The 16,651-nt window shown below is 41.5% G+C and overlaps 1 protein-coding gene across 1 annotated transcript in view; it reads right to left on the reverse strand.

Moving 5' to 3' along the window:
- LOC114490834 (cell cycle control protein 50C-like) overlaps positions 1–16,651 on the reverse strand; it is a 28,128-nt gene extending 11,477 nt beyond the window's left edge. The window contains exons 1-4 of the mRNA XM_036018012.1: positions 13,131–16,651; positions 6,852–6,962; positions 1,492–1,593; positions 199–286 (exon numbers count right to left, since the gene is read on the reverse strand). Coding sequence (XP_035873905.1) covers positions 199–286; positions 1,492–1,593; positions 6,852–6,962; positions 13,131–13,322 — 493 coding nt within the window. The 5' untranslated portion in view covers positions 13,323–16,651. The remainder of the gene's footprint in view (positions 1–198; positions 287–1,491; positions 1,594–6,851; positions 6,963–13,130) is intronic.

Consider the following 16,651-nt stretch of genomic DNA (forward strand, 5'->3'; position numbering starts at 1 on the left):
CCATTTAACCCATGCTCCAAACTACTTTGAATCTCTGGTAAGGAAGGACTTACTTGCAAATGAAATACCATAAACCAGTGGATAATGGATACAAAATTTTTAAAGAAAACTGCCACTTGGCTGCAGAGATGATCTTCTGGACTTTTGGGTTCCACACTTATGAAAGGGCACACCACGGAGACAGAAAATGTCACCTACCATTGAATATGCTGTTGGCAATAGCTCCACATGGACAGATGGGGGTCCCATTGTGGGTCTTTCTGAATGAATCACAGTTTCCAACATCCTGAAGGCAAGATGACACATGATTGAGAAGTGCTTTTATAACCTCCTTTAGAATGATGAAAGTGAGCATGACAGCAATGTAAATCAACCCACACTGGTTTGTTGACTCAGACTAAGATTATGGACTACTAACTGATTTTGCCCAGGCTTCACTTAGACTAGAACAGTTTTGTGTTTTGGAGAGAGGTGTGTGTGTGTGTAGTTTTTTTCTCCTTAACAGTATGTACCACACCAAATACATCTGTAGGAAGGAAATTACCTTGCTGGCTGTGTTAAATATCACTCTAATTCTACAATGGAATAAATTTTAAAACATGTTTTTATTGAAGTATAATTTATATTCCAAAAGCTACCAAAATCATGAGTCTATAGCTAGATGATTTACTATAGGGAATCCATCTACCTAAAAACCAGAATACATTTTTAGAAGAATTGTTGCTAAAAATAATTTTTGTTATGTTCATATAATAACGTCAGTATGGAAAAAGGGTTTCTTTCTAGCTTTTCTGGTCAAGATGCTGAATATCATTTATCAAGAATTAAATTTTGCAATCCTAGATTTGCAAGGGTATTCAATTAAACCAAAGGCTTTTGTTCAAGTAGACCCCAATTTCTTAAAGTTGTCTGGATTGAAGACCCCAAGTATAGGAAAGACAATGCTAGACAGAGTATGACCCCGACTAAGATGAAACTGCTCAAAGTTACCTTCAAAATGGATAGTGAATTGATTGACTATACTGAGCAACTTTAAAGATGACTACAGATAGTATGTATAAAGAAATAATATTGAAATCAATGTGTCCATTGACTATGCCATCAACTTTATGAACAGAAACATAAAATCCTGAATTGTGGTTGAAAGGTACTTAAAGATTTGCCCTTCTGACACATTCATTATTATTAAGATTTGAACAACCCAATGAGTATCCAATTTTAGTATGAAATGAGGTCAAATAAAAAAAATGGTTGGTACATGAAAGCATAACCTTTTGATGGAACAAGATTCACACTACTGCTCCAAAGAGGGGAAGTACTCATTTTTTCAACAGCAGGTATCTTGATTACCCAGCCTCTTCAATTATGCAAGAATGAAATGAACATTTCTGTCTTGAATTTATTTTCCATACTCTCTTTTAGACTGAAAGATCCATCTGTTTTTAAAAAAGGAGTGTTGCATTATGCCAAAGCAAATGAAGCCTTACCTACCTTTACATCTCTACCCATCAGTTGGCTATTACTTCTGGATAGAATGTATCGATAGAGGTTCTGATGGAAGCCATACAATTTGTAGTACATATAAACATTACCCTGTAAAGGAGAAAAGGGAAAAGTAACAGAGTAAGAAAAATACATTGGAGTATTAATATACATGGCTAGAATTTTCAAAATATGAAAAGTAGTAAAGAAAAAAGTGATGGGAACTGAAAAGTTTCTTTATATTAAATGGAAACCCAAGAAATCAGTTTTTTTGTTCAAGTTGTCTCCATTCCCTCCCTACCACTGCACCACTCCCCCCTCCGCCCACCCATCCCTGCCTCCCCCCCTTGATGCTACCCACTTTGGCTTTGTCCATGTGTCCTTGATACATGTTCCTTGACAACACTTCCTCTTTTCCCCCAGTTATTCCCAGCCCCCCTCCTTTCTGGTTACTGTCAGTTTGTTCTTTATTCCAATGTCTTTGGTTATATTTTGCTTGCTTGTTTGTTTTGTTGATTAGGTTCCACTGATAGGTGAGATCATGTGGTATCTGTCTTCTACCACCTGGCTTATTTCACTTAGCATAATGCTCTCCATTTCCATCCATGCTGTCATGAAGGGTAGGAGCTCCTTCTTTCTTTCTGCTGTGTAGTATTCCATTGTGTAAATGTACCCTAGTTTTTGATCCATTCATTTGCTGATGGGCACCTAGGTTGCTTCTAGCACTTGGCTATTGTAAGTTGTGCTGCTAAGAAATCATTTTTAAAACTCAGTGTTGGATGTAATATTGAATGCCAATTGGAATTGAAAAATATTAAAATATAAAAATAAAAATCAGTGTTGAAATATCCTGGTCTATAAAGAATTATTAAAATGACTAAATAACTTATTTTTAGTTTTTATAAGGGTTACTACACTCCTGCCTTGAAAAAAAATTTTTATAACCAGGTTTTGTATCCTCAAATTATATAAAATTTGACTTTAAAAATGTTGTTATTTCCCAGTAATACTAGAAAAATGTTTTGTCCAGGGTTGTAGTAGGTGTCAAAGTCACATGATTTCAAAGAAAGCCCACAAAGCACAAATTAAAATTGGACCCACTGTGATGTGTGTGCTGGCTCTTTGTGGCCTAGTTCCCATTGTTTTTGGGTTTTTATCCCTAGGATCTAGCACAGTACCTGGCACATAGTTCTCGTTTAAGAAATTGTGAACCACTTGTCATGGCAAAAAAAACAGATGGAATAATTCACTTGACCCCAAAAAGGTGATTTTCACTTTAGCTACAAGCAGACTTGTTGCTGTGAGGGTTGTGTCTTCTCACACATGCTGCTGTGTGAAGCTGCTTGGGCATAGGCTACTATCACGCTTCTACCTGGATGGTAATGTGATGTATCAAGGCTCTGGAAATTCTCTAGAATAATTCTGCAGACTTGATGCAGATTTTACTGACAGCATATATAATGCAAAAGAAATGGCCAGTGTAGCTGTTTATAATTAATATATGAGCTACCTCTAAAATAAGGAGGCCTGCATCCAAAAATATATGATGGCTTAACATTTATTTAAAGTGCCTCACAAATGTCAGGTGCTATACTCAGTGCCAGAAACACAAAAGTATTCTTTGCAATTCCCCGAGTCAACTGATTTTCTTACACTCTGTGAAACAGCACTTGGATAGGCTTTTGGCCCCACCCTTAGGATCTTTAGGAGGCTGAGTATGGAAAATGGGAACTGGTACCTAGGGCCGGCTGGAAATAAAGACAATGGGAAGTGTGGCCAGTTAGAGAAACAACAAAAGCTGGCAAGCTCATTCACTTGTGAGAGAAAAATCTCTGGGCGCTGAGAGGGGGAGGTGCTGGGCCCTGACAAAGAGGCAGGGGCAACGCACTAAACACAGAGCAGGGATGTGAAGGTGAACAAGCCAGGCATGGCGGGAATGGCTGATTGCATTTCCTCACCCAAGGAGGAAACCTCTGTTGTTGACCCTTGACTATAAAAAACATGAAATCCACAGAAAGGAATTTACCATACATTTTCTTGGAAGCTAAAAAGAGAATTCTACTTACCCAAAGTTATATATTCATATAAATGATGAAATAAATAGGCAGAGAACACTTACCACACTAGGGGAGTGTTTTTATAATCTTTTTTCAATGATTCTTTGCCCAGGATTTAGTTTAACAAGGCCTCAAAGATCATCATCATTTCGATTAGTCCTGGAGGCATGTACTTCACTAAGGAGTTCCCTGTTTACACCAGCAGCACGTAGTGCAGGATCCCGAGTTCAGGGCCACGAGTCTCACGTGGACTCGTCACCAAGCACAGGCCTTGTGTGCTGACTGCAGAGTGGAAGGCCCTGTCTGCCTGAAGTAATGGGTTGCATTTTTATGGGAAAGCCATTGCCTGAAAGGAATGGTTAGCAACTGGTAATGCTTCATTTGCCTTTAGGGTTTCAAAGAACACAGACAGATGAGAACCGAAGCCCTTTGGGTCTTTTTCTTCAAAAATGTAAGTACTCTGAGCCCCCAAGAAGGAACAACCCTGTTTGACATATTGACTCCAGTTTTCTAACTTCCTGTACTGTGAGAGAATACATTTCTGTTGTTTTAAGCCTCCCCTCTTCCAAATTAAATGACACTCACTTTTACTTTGGGGTGGGGGGAGCTGAGGAAGGCAAGAGAGGGTTTAGCTGTAGAGAACTAGAATTTTGACCTACAATAAAAGAACACATTTGTAAAACTTCCCCCACTGACTTTATATAGATTTCAGTTATAACTGAAGTACAACTCAATAATTTCCTTATAATTTATATCTGACTTACAAAAATGATCAGAGCTACCCATAATCAATACAGATGTATTTAGAATAATACTGACACCAACATACTTTCTTCTGGGATTAAGCGGGGCAGAAAAAAACAGACACATAAAACCAAAGCTTCCCAGAACATAACGCCATATAGAACTTTATCTTTCTTCCGTTCATCTAATATTTTAGCAAACATTTTCGGCACATCTACCATGTGAAATGAACTGTGCTGTGCAGGGTGGAGGAGGAGAAGATTCATATGCTCAGTCAATAAACATAATCAAGCACCTACCATGTGTCAGACACTGTTACAGGTGCTTACGATACAACAGTGAGAGACAACAAACAACACATGTTCATAATAAACTGCTAATTTCTACAGCATACTAGAAGGCGATAGGTACTATGGATAAAATAGAAACCACAACAAGGTAACAAAGACCAGGAGTGCAGGGGTGGGGTGCGTCTACAGGCTGTAGCATGAGGCAGGTTGGCTAGCACAGGCCTTGCTAAGGTGAGAGTTGAGCCAAGACCTGAAGGAGGTCGGAAGTTAGCCGAGCAGACATCAGGCTCAGGGCGCAAGGCAAGAGCATGTGCGACTTATTTGAGAAACGAGGAGGCAGTGTGGTGGGTGTATTGGTAGGTGGAAGAGAATGGAGAGATCGGGTCATGCAGGGCCTTGTAAAGCCATAGGCTTTTTCATTGAGCAGAAAGAAGTGCCATTGCAGGAATTTCTAAGCAAAGGAATAACATAATATGGCTTATGCTTTAGAAAGCTTACTCTAGCTGCTCTGTTGAGACACAGATACAAGCAGGAAGACCTATTAGGAGACTATTGCAGAAATTCAGGTGCGAGTTGAATGTGGCATGGAGCTAGGTAGCAGTAGCAGAGGTATGAAGTGGGCAGACTGGATATACAGGGTCTGGCACAAATAGTGGCCCTTTTTTATTACAAAATATTCTGTTACAAAATCATGTAATTCTGTAACATAACAATTTCCTACTCAAGTATATCATATGACATTTTAGGTGACATGTTCAAATTGAAACAATAAATTATTACACCTATATTATTACTCTACCAACCACACTCAAGCAGGCATTACTTCTGCTGGGCCCTGTATTTTGAAGAAAGAGTAAACAGGAGTAAAAAGGGAGAGTGGGTGTGAGGTGGTAGAGAGCAGAAGGAGTTAAGAATGGCTCCTGGGCCCTTGGCCTGGGCACCAGAAGGATGGAGCTGCTATCAGCTGAGAAGTCTGTGGGTGGAATGGGTTGCTTTCGGAGGGAAGAAGTGGGTGTCAGGAGTTCAGTTTTGGAAATGTTGAGCTTCACATATCTGTTAGTCATCCAAATTTAGGTATCAGGAAGGCAATTGGAAATACACGTGTGGCTACTGGAAGAGAAGTTTGGGCCAGAGATATAAAAGAGTGTTGGTAACAGATGGCATTTAAAGCCAGGAGGTTGATGACATTTTCAAGGAAGTGAGTGCACATAGGGAGGAGAAGGCCGAAGACTAAGACTAAAACCCTGCAGCTCTTAACACAGAGTTTGAGGAAAGCAGGAGGAACAGCAAGAAACCACAGAAGGGCAGGCCAGAGAGCTAGGAGGAATTTCAAGAGAGTGTGGTATCCTTAAAGCCAAGAGAAGAAAGTGTGTCAAGGATGAAGGAGTGATCCATCACTTTGTCCGGTGGGCTGACAAGGCAGCAAGGACTCACTGTTGGGTTTATCCACATGGAAGTCATCAATAACCTTGCAATTTCACTGAGCCTTGCTGAAGCTTTCTTAAGAATACACTACTGTCTAAGATCTAGCTTCCATCCTTCTTTTCAGTTCCCTCTCCTTCATAGGGGTCAGAGCTGTGTAGTGGCCTGACAGCTCTCTCAGCCTCCACCAGCACCCTCCCCATTTTTCCTTACAGTCAGTTCCCACAGTAAATCTCTTGCATGTCTAATCCTGTTTTGGCATCAGCTTCTCAGAGGACCTGGACTAGCTAACACATGATTTTAATCATCCCAAGAGTAGAGACTCTCTTACTATTTCTTTGGCATTTCTCACAGTGCCTGAGAGCCAGGCCAAGACTTGCCTTAGGGATTCGGCAGTTGCATGTGTAGAATGACTTGGGGAGACCCAAGGAGAGTCCCACCAGGTGTGACCCCTGACACTTACTGTGTGACCTTGGTCAAGTCACTTAACCTCTCAGCCCATTAATTTTCTCACTATAAAATGAGTGGTTAGATTGCATGATCTCTATAATCCCCTCTTGTGCTGACACTGGAATAAAACTTGTTTGATTGATGTTAAGAATTGTGTTACAAAGTTGGGTAAGTAAAGAACCTGGAAACTTAAAAACAAAGGAGAACAAAATTCCAAAGGACAAAAAAGGGAGGAAGAGTCATACATGAACCCAAAACTTTGTAAGACCCCCCTACCCCCACCCTGTCTTATTTTTTGTATTTTCAGTTTGGAGAAGCATTTGACAGAAATCATGAACTTACTGCCAGGTCTGAAATAGGAAGAGATCAGCATATAGCCAGTTGAAGTCCCTTGAATTTCACTTACCTGCATTGTGTCTGGCAGGTAAAAAGGAATGGAACAGGTGCATTCTTTGTCAAAATTAATGGCGTTTTCCCGCAGTTCTGCACAATTTGCACATATATTTGTGTAATTAATCTATCAGGTAGGGAAAAGAAAAATTAGGAAAATTTGACTTTGGACCCTGGTTGGGTAGCTCAGTTGCTTAGAGTGTCATCCTGATACACCAAGGTTGTGGGTTCTATTGTATCTTCGTTCTATATAAAAATCAACCAGTGAATGCCTAAATAACTGGAGTAACAAACCAATCTTTCTCTCTCCCTCTCCCCACTTCCTCTTTCTCTCTCTAGAATCTATAAAATTTAAAAAAGAATTTAATGAAGAAATTCCTTTATTAAAAAAGATTTAACTTTGAGTGGTGGACACACAATGCAACATACAGATGATGTATCATAGAACCCGTATACTGGAAACCTATATAATCTTACTAACCATTGTCACACCAATAAATAAAAAGAAATAAATTAAAAATAAAAAGAAATTACATGAATATATATCTTAAAATTCAGTCTGTGAGTTCACCAAAGCCTCCACGCTGTCTGGGTCAAGGGCATGCTGTGTGGCCATGAGTACAGAGCAGCCCACTGTGGAGGAGGGGTGTTTCTGCAGATGCTCTGGGGGAATGGGCCTTCATGTGGCCTTTCATTTTGGGGCCTGCAGCATTTTGCCACTGACCTGGAATTCACTGTTTGTATTGCATATTTATGTAACCTGTTGTGAAGAAGTTTTATGCATGGATCATAAAGAGGTGTTGTTAGGAAAGTATTAGTCAATGTCTCAGAAGAGCTGGGCCTACGGCCTGAGTCTAATCAGCTTTATGGGGAAGTCACTTCACTGTTTTTCCATTTTATTGTATGGAAAATATTTATACTAATGAATTCTCCTATGTGGCATATAGAAGAAGATAATAAAAATGACCAAAGGTGGAAAAAGAACTGTTCCCCAAATGTAGGGTTGTTGACGTGTGTGGAATCATTCTGGTTTTAAAATGTTGTTACACCTGTTTTTTAAAAGTTGGATTCTGTGAAAATGGTAGAGTGGACACTATAAAAAAGGACAGTATGTCCCAAATGAGCAAATCCTGTGCGCTTTGGCTGAGGGACTCAGTCACGTGAAGGTGCAGCTGGGGGAAGAGGAAGGAAGGGAGGCTTGGGGAGAGGCCACAGAGGCTGCACACCTCCCTGCTACAGAAAATGCTCATCTCAGGCACCCAGGGTTGTTGTGGGTGCTGCTGTGAGCTCCTGCTTTTCTCTGTGTATTGGAAAGTACTTAGAAGACAACACTGAAGACCTTCAGAATGGTACCCTCAGAAAGGAAAGGGATCCCAATGCATCCAGACCAAGTGATTTTGAATACTCAACATACTGAAGGAACCAGTCATGCCACCAGTAAGGTTGTTATCCAAGGACCTAGGAATAATGTACATTGGGCCCAAGGTCATCCAACACCTTCTCAGCATTTCCACATGCTGACTCAAGATTTGCAATAGTCAGTAAGAAAATGTTAAAAAACTTGGAACATTTATGAGAGAGGCCATAACCCTGTCAGCCTCCCTGGAAAGGACTGTTCACCAAGCACAGTGGAATGTAAAGCCAAACGCCAGGTGAGCAGTCCAGAATGAAAGGGGTGTCTGGGCTGTGACAATGGACTATTCTACCCAGCCTGTTGTGGGTAGACCAAGTGACACAAGCCCCTGCTGGAGCTCCATCTGGAGACAGCAGGACTGAAGAGAGCTGGGATGACTTTTTACAAGATCAGGTCAAATGAGGTTTATAATCTATTTTATTTCTCCCTTATGTGTTCAAACTTAAAGAAAAAACATTGATTCTTAACTCTGCTGATGAACTTGCAGTATTTGCAACTGTTGTTCCAGTTTTAAACTTTCTAAAAGGAAGATATTATTTTAGAACTGATGAAGTAAAAAGGAACATATTTTCTGGAAAAAAAAGATTATGGGAATGGGGAGGAGCAGAGAAGCAAGGGAGTGACTTTATCCTTGGTAAGTGGCCAATGGGATTTAGGGTTCTTTGGGAGGGAAGACTAACAAGACTGTAGGAATTTTAGCTCCTTGCAAAACCACTGGGAATTTTGAAGCCAAATAGGTAAAATGTTAGTACTAAATTAAAGATTAGGCAAAAGGCTACTTAATTGTATTTAGATGCCTATATTTACTTAATTCATTCTTTAAACAGGCAGCAATGTAATGTGGAGTGGGGATCCCCCCAAATAGCAGTACATATTCCCCACAAACCTGGACTGGGAGAAGGGGGAGTAGACACACAGTGTTTGAGGTACTTTGCATAACCATGGCAAGTTAATAGCTGTGCTGCCTCAGGAGTATATGGAAAAGAAGTACGTGACTTTAAGAACGTATAGTGACTTGTGAGACAGCTAGGGGAGGCAGATGCCCCTGTGTCATGGGGAACCCTTGCCATGACTAAAGATGGCAGCCAAAAGAAGGTAAAGCATATGGGGAAACTGGCAAAGTAGCACATCATAGGAGGGTTGGATATGAGGTCACATAACAAGTTCCAGGCCAAGCATTTATAATAAGGTTTGGCTGAAAGGGAAGGAAATACCACCATGCCACCTAGTGTAGGAAGGAAGGAGCCATGTGGTCTGTAGTGAAGTAGTGGAAGCCATGTGGGAGGGAAGGGTGTAAGGGGAGAGCTGATGGAGCTGTGCAGGGACCAGGCAGAGCTGAGGGAGCTGTGTGGGACCGGCCTAACCAAGCACAGATCTGTGGGAGATGCTTGGAGCATGGACTGAACTGTGACCAGGAATGCTGAGCTGCAGACTTCTGCTTCTCTGAAGGACATACAGAGAAGCCTATCTCTTGGGACATGTGCCTCCCTGGACTCACCATGATTCAGTGCAACACAGCACACATTTCCCTGAACCATTATATGGAGGCAGAGGACAACATACTCTAGACCCTGAAGGAGAGAGTTGCTAGGAGAGGATGGTGACCCTGTAACCCACGAATGTACGTTCCAGAGGGAATGGAGACCTGTTTGCTGACTTAAGAACAGATAAGGATAGGGGGAACTTCTGGGCATTGTTTTGGCTTATAGCTGGGTAGGGAGCAGGGGAAGTGCTGGGTCTTGTGGGAGAGCAGGGCTCTGCGCAGGAGTGCTCTCAGCAACCACTCCTTGCCACCCTCAGGTTGGAATCCTGTTTCCTTCAACACTAATTGTTGGGTCACACATCAAGGCACCATGAGGATGAGCCCCAGTTTGTAAGGCTTGAATGATTATTTTGTAAAATATTGATGTCTTCTCTGTTGGTGAAGGTGCATTCTAATTTTTATAAAGCATTACAGAACCGTGTTGTTATTGCAATTGAGAGCTAGCATACTGAACTGTGACTGAGGAAACTAGGATTCTAGTTCAGCCAGTCCCTGACCTGAGTTAAATACTTAAACTCCAGGGCCCACATTCTGTTCTTCAGCATCATTTCATCTAGCAATTAATTGGTCTGTGAGGTCTGTGGAAGAAAAAGGGGCCACATGCAAGACCTGACAAGCTCGGGGGAGGGGAAGGACCTGCGTGGCAGCCTTACAAACTCGGAGACCTAACCACATAGGATCGTCTGAAATTAAAACTTTCTAACTAAAGCAGTTCATGGCAGGTAGTCATTCCAGTATTTTTCCCTAACAAAGGCCAGTTTTTACATTAACTGAGCCTGTCAGTTGTCTTTTAGCATCTATGATAACATACATTTGGAATGTCAAATTTCTTCTTTCTGGACCCCTCAAAGCACAGGCAATGCACCAAGGGGGAGACCACAGATCCCCTTATCGTTAGTATTACCATGTTAATTATTGACTGTTACCTATCCTGTGCCCATCTATGTAGAAGATGGCCTACCATTTCATCTTCATTTTATCCAATTCCAGAGGTTCCCCCCACCTTTGCTTTCTCCTGCTTCCCTAATCACCAACGGATTTCTTGCAACCCCCTTGCATCCTCTTTTGGTTGTAATGTATAAAATAGGTGCTAAACTGCCATTCTCCAGGGCTGTTCTCAGTCCATTGAGATTTTGCTTCCCTGCAGTTGTCATCAGTTGCTTGACCAAAAATTCTGTACAGGTTTGAATGTTTCTTATGTCTACAGACCATTGTAGTACACATTCTACTCCATGGATTCTGTCAATGCAGAGTTAGAAAAAGGAATGTTTCATGGTCAAATGATTCTTGAGTAGATGATACCTAGGGTGCTTTCTAGCTCCAAAAATTTTATGAGGACAACATAACTCTTACCTATTGTCTACTTTGGTGCTCAAGTGGATTGGTAAGCCTATAGCTCTAAAATGACAGCACAGATTCTAGTGGGTTCCTCTTGCCCCTCCAAAATCCTCCAAAAAGGGCATTTCCTTGTTGTGCCCCAGGGCTAAGTGAGAAGAGCAAAGCCCACTCAGAATTTCTTTCAACTCGGTCTGTGCTTGACCTCACAGCTTGGGGTATGCACTTCACCCTATCACCCGGTATGATGAAACACTTTCATGTGCAGAAGGGGATCCCATTCTCTGGGTGGTTTCTGGTTTTCTTGTATAAAAGCAAAGTGTTAGAAACAGTTCTGTCCAAAGTGACTAAACAACGACAACAACAACAACAATAAAACAACTGGAACTCCCCCTTAACATTATGATAAAAGCATTCTGTTGAAAGCTGTTTGCAGAGTGGCCTTAGAGAACCGTGAGGTGAGGTCCTCCTCACATGCAGGAGGCGACATCATTCAACAGCGGCTGCCTCTTCATGGAGGCTGCACTTCACAGTGGGTGGGGAGGCAACCAGAAGGAAAGAAGCAGGGAGGACATGGCGGGGGAGAACCAGAAAGGGGTTGGTGAAGAAGAAAACAGAAGAGTTAACAGGTGGAGCTGTTTGTGGAAATGAATATTAACCTTGTAAGCCAATTACTTTGTTATCCATTTCCACAAGGCAAGTTTAATTTCTTCCTGCCATTTTGCCACTGCCACCTGGTGGGGACTGCTGGTTTCCAAATCACACTCGAGGACTTAAACGATTTAGGGGCACCTGATTCCTGGAGAGATAAGATGGGGGCAGCTGGGAGGGGCAGCAGAAAATATTAAGTAGAAAGGCAATAGGAGTAGGACCTGAACTGACATTCTCCTTTTTGAAGTCCTCACTATTTGCAATAATTAATTATTTCAGTACATTTGTGCCTGTTATGCACTGGTCAATGTACCTGGAAGGAGCTGTGTATATTGTGAACAAGTCAGCCATCGCTGAGGTCTCTGTTCCTACCACACAGTCCCACCTACTCTATCATTATTAGCTCATTGAGGGCAGAAATCCGCTTTTACTTATCTGACTCATCTTCATACCCAACAGAACTCATAGCACTATCACATACTCATGAATATGAAATCAATGTTGACATACTTGGCTTTAATAATTTCATCACTAGACACGTGGGAAGACGGAACAGGTCAGCTTCCCATGACTGCCTTTGGAGGGAAGGTCATACAGTTTGGGATGTCTGGTAATCTGCTCAGAGCTGATTTAAGTAAGACATTTGCTTAATTCATTTGACTGACTATGAGCATGGCTGATTTAGCTTTAGACCAGCTCTTGTCCCCCCTCCCCAGACCAGCTTCCAGGGCAAGGGTCTCATCCTTCAGCAGCTTGTTAGTCATATTGGCAAAAGGCTTGTGACTGAGGCGTATGCTCTTAGCTTCAGCTTTACTCACTGAGTAGAACTTGTTTTATTTTGCTAAGTGTCCTTAATAGGCCAGAAAGATTTGGGTTCTTGCCTTTCCTAGACGGTGATGATCTCAGAGAGGGTTCATTTGCAAACACGTAGTCACTATACTTGAAAGTGGGGCAAAATTGAAGACCTCTATCTTTGGCTCTTCACACTCATTAGCATGGTTCATGGGTACCTGGCAGGCATTTGGCCTTGCCTCTCCTCCTCCCACCTCTACCAACTGCTCCTTCAGTCCTCTGCCAGCATAAAAACCTTCTGACTTCCCAAACCCCTGTAAACAAGCATGGCTGAGCCAACCAGTGTGACAGTGACAGGGACTGTTATCAAGAGGGAATGGAGATGAATGAAGCCACCAAACAGAAGCTCTGTCACCATCTGCACCTGCCAGCTGAAACAGGATGGTGTAGTCTCATTTAGTTTCCTGTTGAGAGGCTGTGTTCTTAAATGGATCACTCACTTATAGTCCCAGAACAGAAAATTCTTAGAAATTGCATTAGACATATAAGAGGAGGCAGACCTCTATCTCCTTGATGCTCTTTGCAGACAATATAAGGACGATGCCCATGCCAAGGCAGAATGCTCCTGTGGCAAAAAAGCCAGAGAGGACTTTGGTGGCTGAGAGCTGCAGGCGGTAGGCAGGCAATCGCTGCTGCTTCAAGGCAGTGTTGTCCGGCAATCTGGACCGGCAGCTCTGGGATGTCCTGTCCATTTTGGTCCTGCAGGTGACCGAGATGTATTTTTAAGTCATTTACATTACTACTCATAGTAATCCCACTTAATGGTAATATTAACTTAAGAATGTTGTGAACCTCCCTTTCTAGTTGCAGTCTTTTGAATTCCTGAATTATTTCTTAACCAGATCTGACATTTAGCAGGAGCACAGCTCTCTTCAATCAGCCACTACATGGTATATTTTACTTAGGCTCAAAAAGATTGAGCTAAATGCCATCCTGAGGAGGAAACTCTGCAGCACGGTCTGGGTACACCAGCATCTGTCGACACTGGGAAGCAGTTCCAATGGGCTACTGCTAGGATGTGGTGACTAATTCAAGGCAAGAGCTTCCTGAGAGGGGGAAAATGAATTCATCTTTCAAACTCACCTAAGTCCTTGGAAATTTATACCAAAAATAAAAGTTAGGATTGTGAGCTTTTTTCCAAATGTGGCTATCCGATAACATGAATACAAATTAACTTGGGAAAATGCTCTCAGATTACAGCTAATTTTTCTATTCGCATAATCAGAGAGCTGCAAACAGGAGTTGTAGAATACAGATGTCTAATCTCAACAGCTTTCATTTTTTCATCCACAAGAAATACTATAGTAAAAAAAATGTAGACTAAAATATCTCTCCTTTTTCGCAAGTGCATGCTTTGGAATAGCCCAAATGAGGCAAAAGAAAAAGATAACAATTAAATGTTCAACATTATAATATGTATTATTGTTTCTTTTTTCTCACATATTAGAAATCCACTAACATTTTCATTTGGCTGTTAATTATGTCCTTTTCTTAAGATGCATTTAAGGTGTAGAATTAGGATTCTTAAAAGATTAGGTGAGTTTCTAGTCCTCCTCTTTTATTTTCATTAGACAGGGAAGTCACACTGGACTATTTTTATATTAAGGAAGGCAATAACTTTGGCAAATGTACCTAGTTTAAAAGAATACAAAATAAATGCAACCAATTCAGAGTCAAAGCTTCCCACTTGCGGAATGGGAAAAAAACGCACTGCCATTGGAAACTCTCCAGTGCGTCATTTGAATCTGGCCGGGAGGCGGTGAGGAGGGTGGTGTGGCTGTTGGTATCAGGCAGCCTGTGTAAGGAGGCAGCAATGAACACTTCTCGTTTACGTCTATGACTTGTTTTACTAAATAAACATGGTCAAAAGCTTGGGTTTAAAAGCTCGTAACAGCCCATAAGATGAGGTTATATGTACAAGGTTAGCCCAGAAATTACCAGGTGTGTTTGCCTTCTAGGTACCTGATCCAACATTGGTTGGGATTATACTACATAGCTAAATGCATAGCAAAATGGTTGCTACGGTAACAAATCAAGAACTGTATTTCTTAGACTTTTTATAAAATAACAAAACCAAACTAACCAAAACCCCAAACTAAAGGAGGTTCAGAGAGAGAGAGAAAGAGAGAGAGCGAGAGAGAGAAATTGGCTCACGTGATTATGGAAGAGGCTGGAAAGTCCAAAATTTGCAGAGCTCATGTCCCTGCTCGAAGGCCATCAGCCAGGAAGAGCTGATGTTTCAGTTGGAAGGCAGAATTCCTTCCTGCTTGGTGGGGGGATGGGAGAGGGAGGACTTGACCTTTGTTCTACTTAGGCCTTCAACAGACAGAACGAAGCCCACCCCCATTATGGAGGGCTGTCTGCTTCTCTAGTCCACCAATTTAAATATTAACTTTATCCAAAGGCACTCACAGAAACAGCCAGAATATTTGACCAGTTATCTGGGCACTCTGTGGCCCAGTCAAGTTGGCACAGGTGATAAGAAAAACATTTTTTGGGCAACATTCTTGAGAGATAGCCAGATACACATTTTATAAGTATTTTTGTATTTATATATTTCTTGCTTCTATATAAGCCTGTCTCAAGCGTACAATGCTTCATATACTCTGCTTTTCAAATTTCTAGAACAGAGCTCCTCAACTTCAGCAACACTGACATTTTGGGCCGGAGACCTTTGTTGTGAGGGGCTGCCTGGCAGGGTTGTAGGATGTTGAGTAGCGTCCCTGGCCTGTGCCCACTAAACGCCAGTCACGACTCTCTCACTAGGTGCCAGTAGCCCCCTGGTTGTGACAACAAAATGTGTCTCCCGACATGGCAATGGCCCCTGGGGGACAAAATCGTCTTGGGTTGAGAACCATTGCTCCAAACTGATATGGATATGACGATCTGTTAGCAGCTGTTGCATTGTGTCAGTTGAAACTTCAGAGAGTGATTTTTTAAGACCTTGCTTTCAATTTTCTTTTCTTGCTGTGTAGATAGATAGCCTCCTCAGGCAATGCCAGTCATTTTGTATGCATGGAGTTGCCCCATATTTCACTGCCTTTTCCTATTAACTGCTGGGATGCAAATGCACTAAACAGGAGCTTGGAATCAGGAAGTGGTTGTTTGTGTGTGGTACACTCACACCCACATATACTTATGTGCAAACCTAATAATCATGATGGTCTCATTCTTTGGTTTTGGTGTATCGTAGTGGTTTAGTGGATTGGTCTGAATTCTGAAATGCACATGCTACATGTCTCAATTTGCACATCTGTCCTCTTATGCAATTGTGCTTGATGCTTTCTTCCAGATTAATCTAAGACATATTAATTGACAGGAAATTAAATGCCTATAATGGGAAGGCATGTGATCCACTTTTTTTTCTTACCATTGGCCAAGAACATCTCACATGTTAGGATTAAACGGATGAAAATAATAGGGCTAAGTTTAGCCATAGCTAAATAAATCTTTATATTGTGGTGGCTTTTTTCTTTTTCCTCTAACTTGCCAGGACTGAGGCAGGGTCCTACAGAATAGAGCTTGCTTTTCTTGAGTCCCTGCGTGTGGCTTCCAGACAAGAGAAGTGCACCAGCTGCAAGTCACTGGTGTGTAGAAATGTGTGCGTGCTGAAGTTTGATTTGCTAGACTGCCAGACTCACTTAAAATTTCACAGTATTCAAATGTGGAATTTTATATGCCGCTAGTGGCATCTATGTACCTTAAAAAAAAATCTCTTATTTGATTTCCATGCCTAAATCCCCAAACAGGCAATCATGGTGTCCAGAAGTGAATATGGGAGATCTGGGGACTTCTGGTTCTGCTTCCTAAAACTACTCTATGTTTTCTGAGAGTCCCTTTCAACATCAAAAAATGTGAATAATACTCTGTCTTCAAGACTGTGTCAATGATTAAATACAACAGACTATGTGTAAGTGAAAGCCCTAAACAATGCTCGACACAGATGATTAATCAACAAACATTATTTAAATGAGTGAAAAAGTGAATCTGAGCAACTAAATCAAAACCAATAGTATCAGGT

The sequence above is a fragment of the Phyllostomus discolor genome, chromosome 2, assembly GCF_004126475.2.
Source record: "Phyllostomus discolor isolate MPI-MPIP mPhyDis1 chromosome 2, mPhyDis1.pri.v3, whole genome shotgun sequence".
Taxonomy (NCBI): domain Eukaryota; kingdom Metazoa; phylum Chordata; class Mammalia; order Chiroptera; family Phyllostomidae; genus Phyllostomus; species Phyllostomus discolor.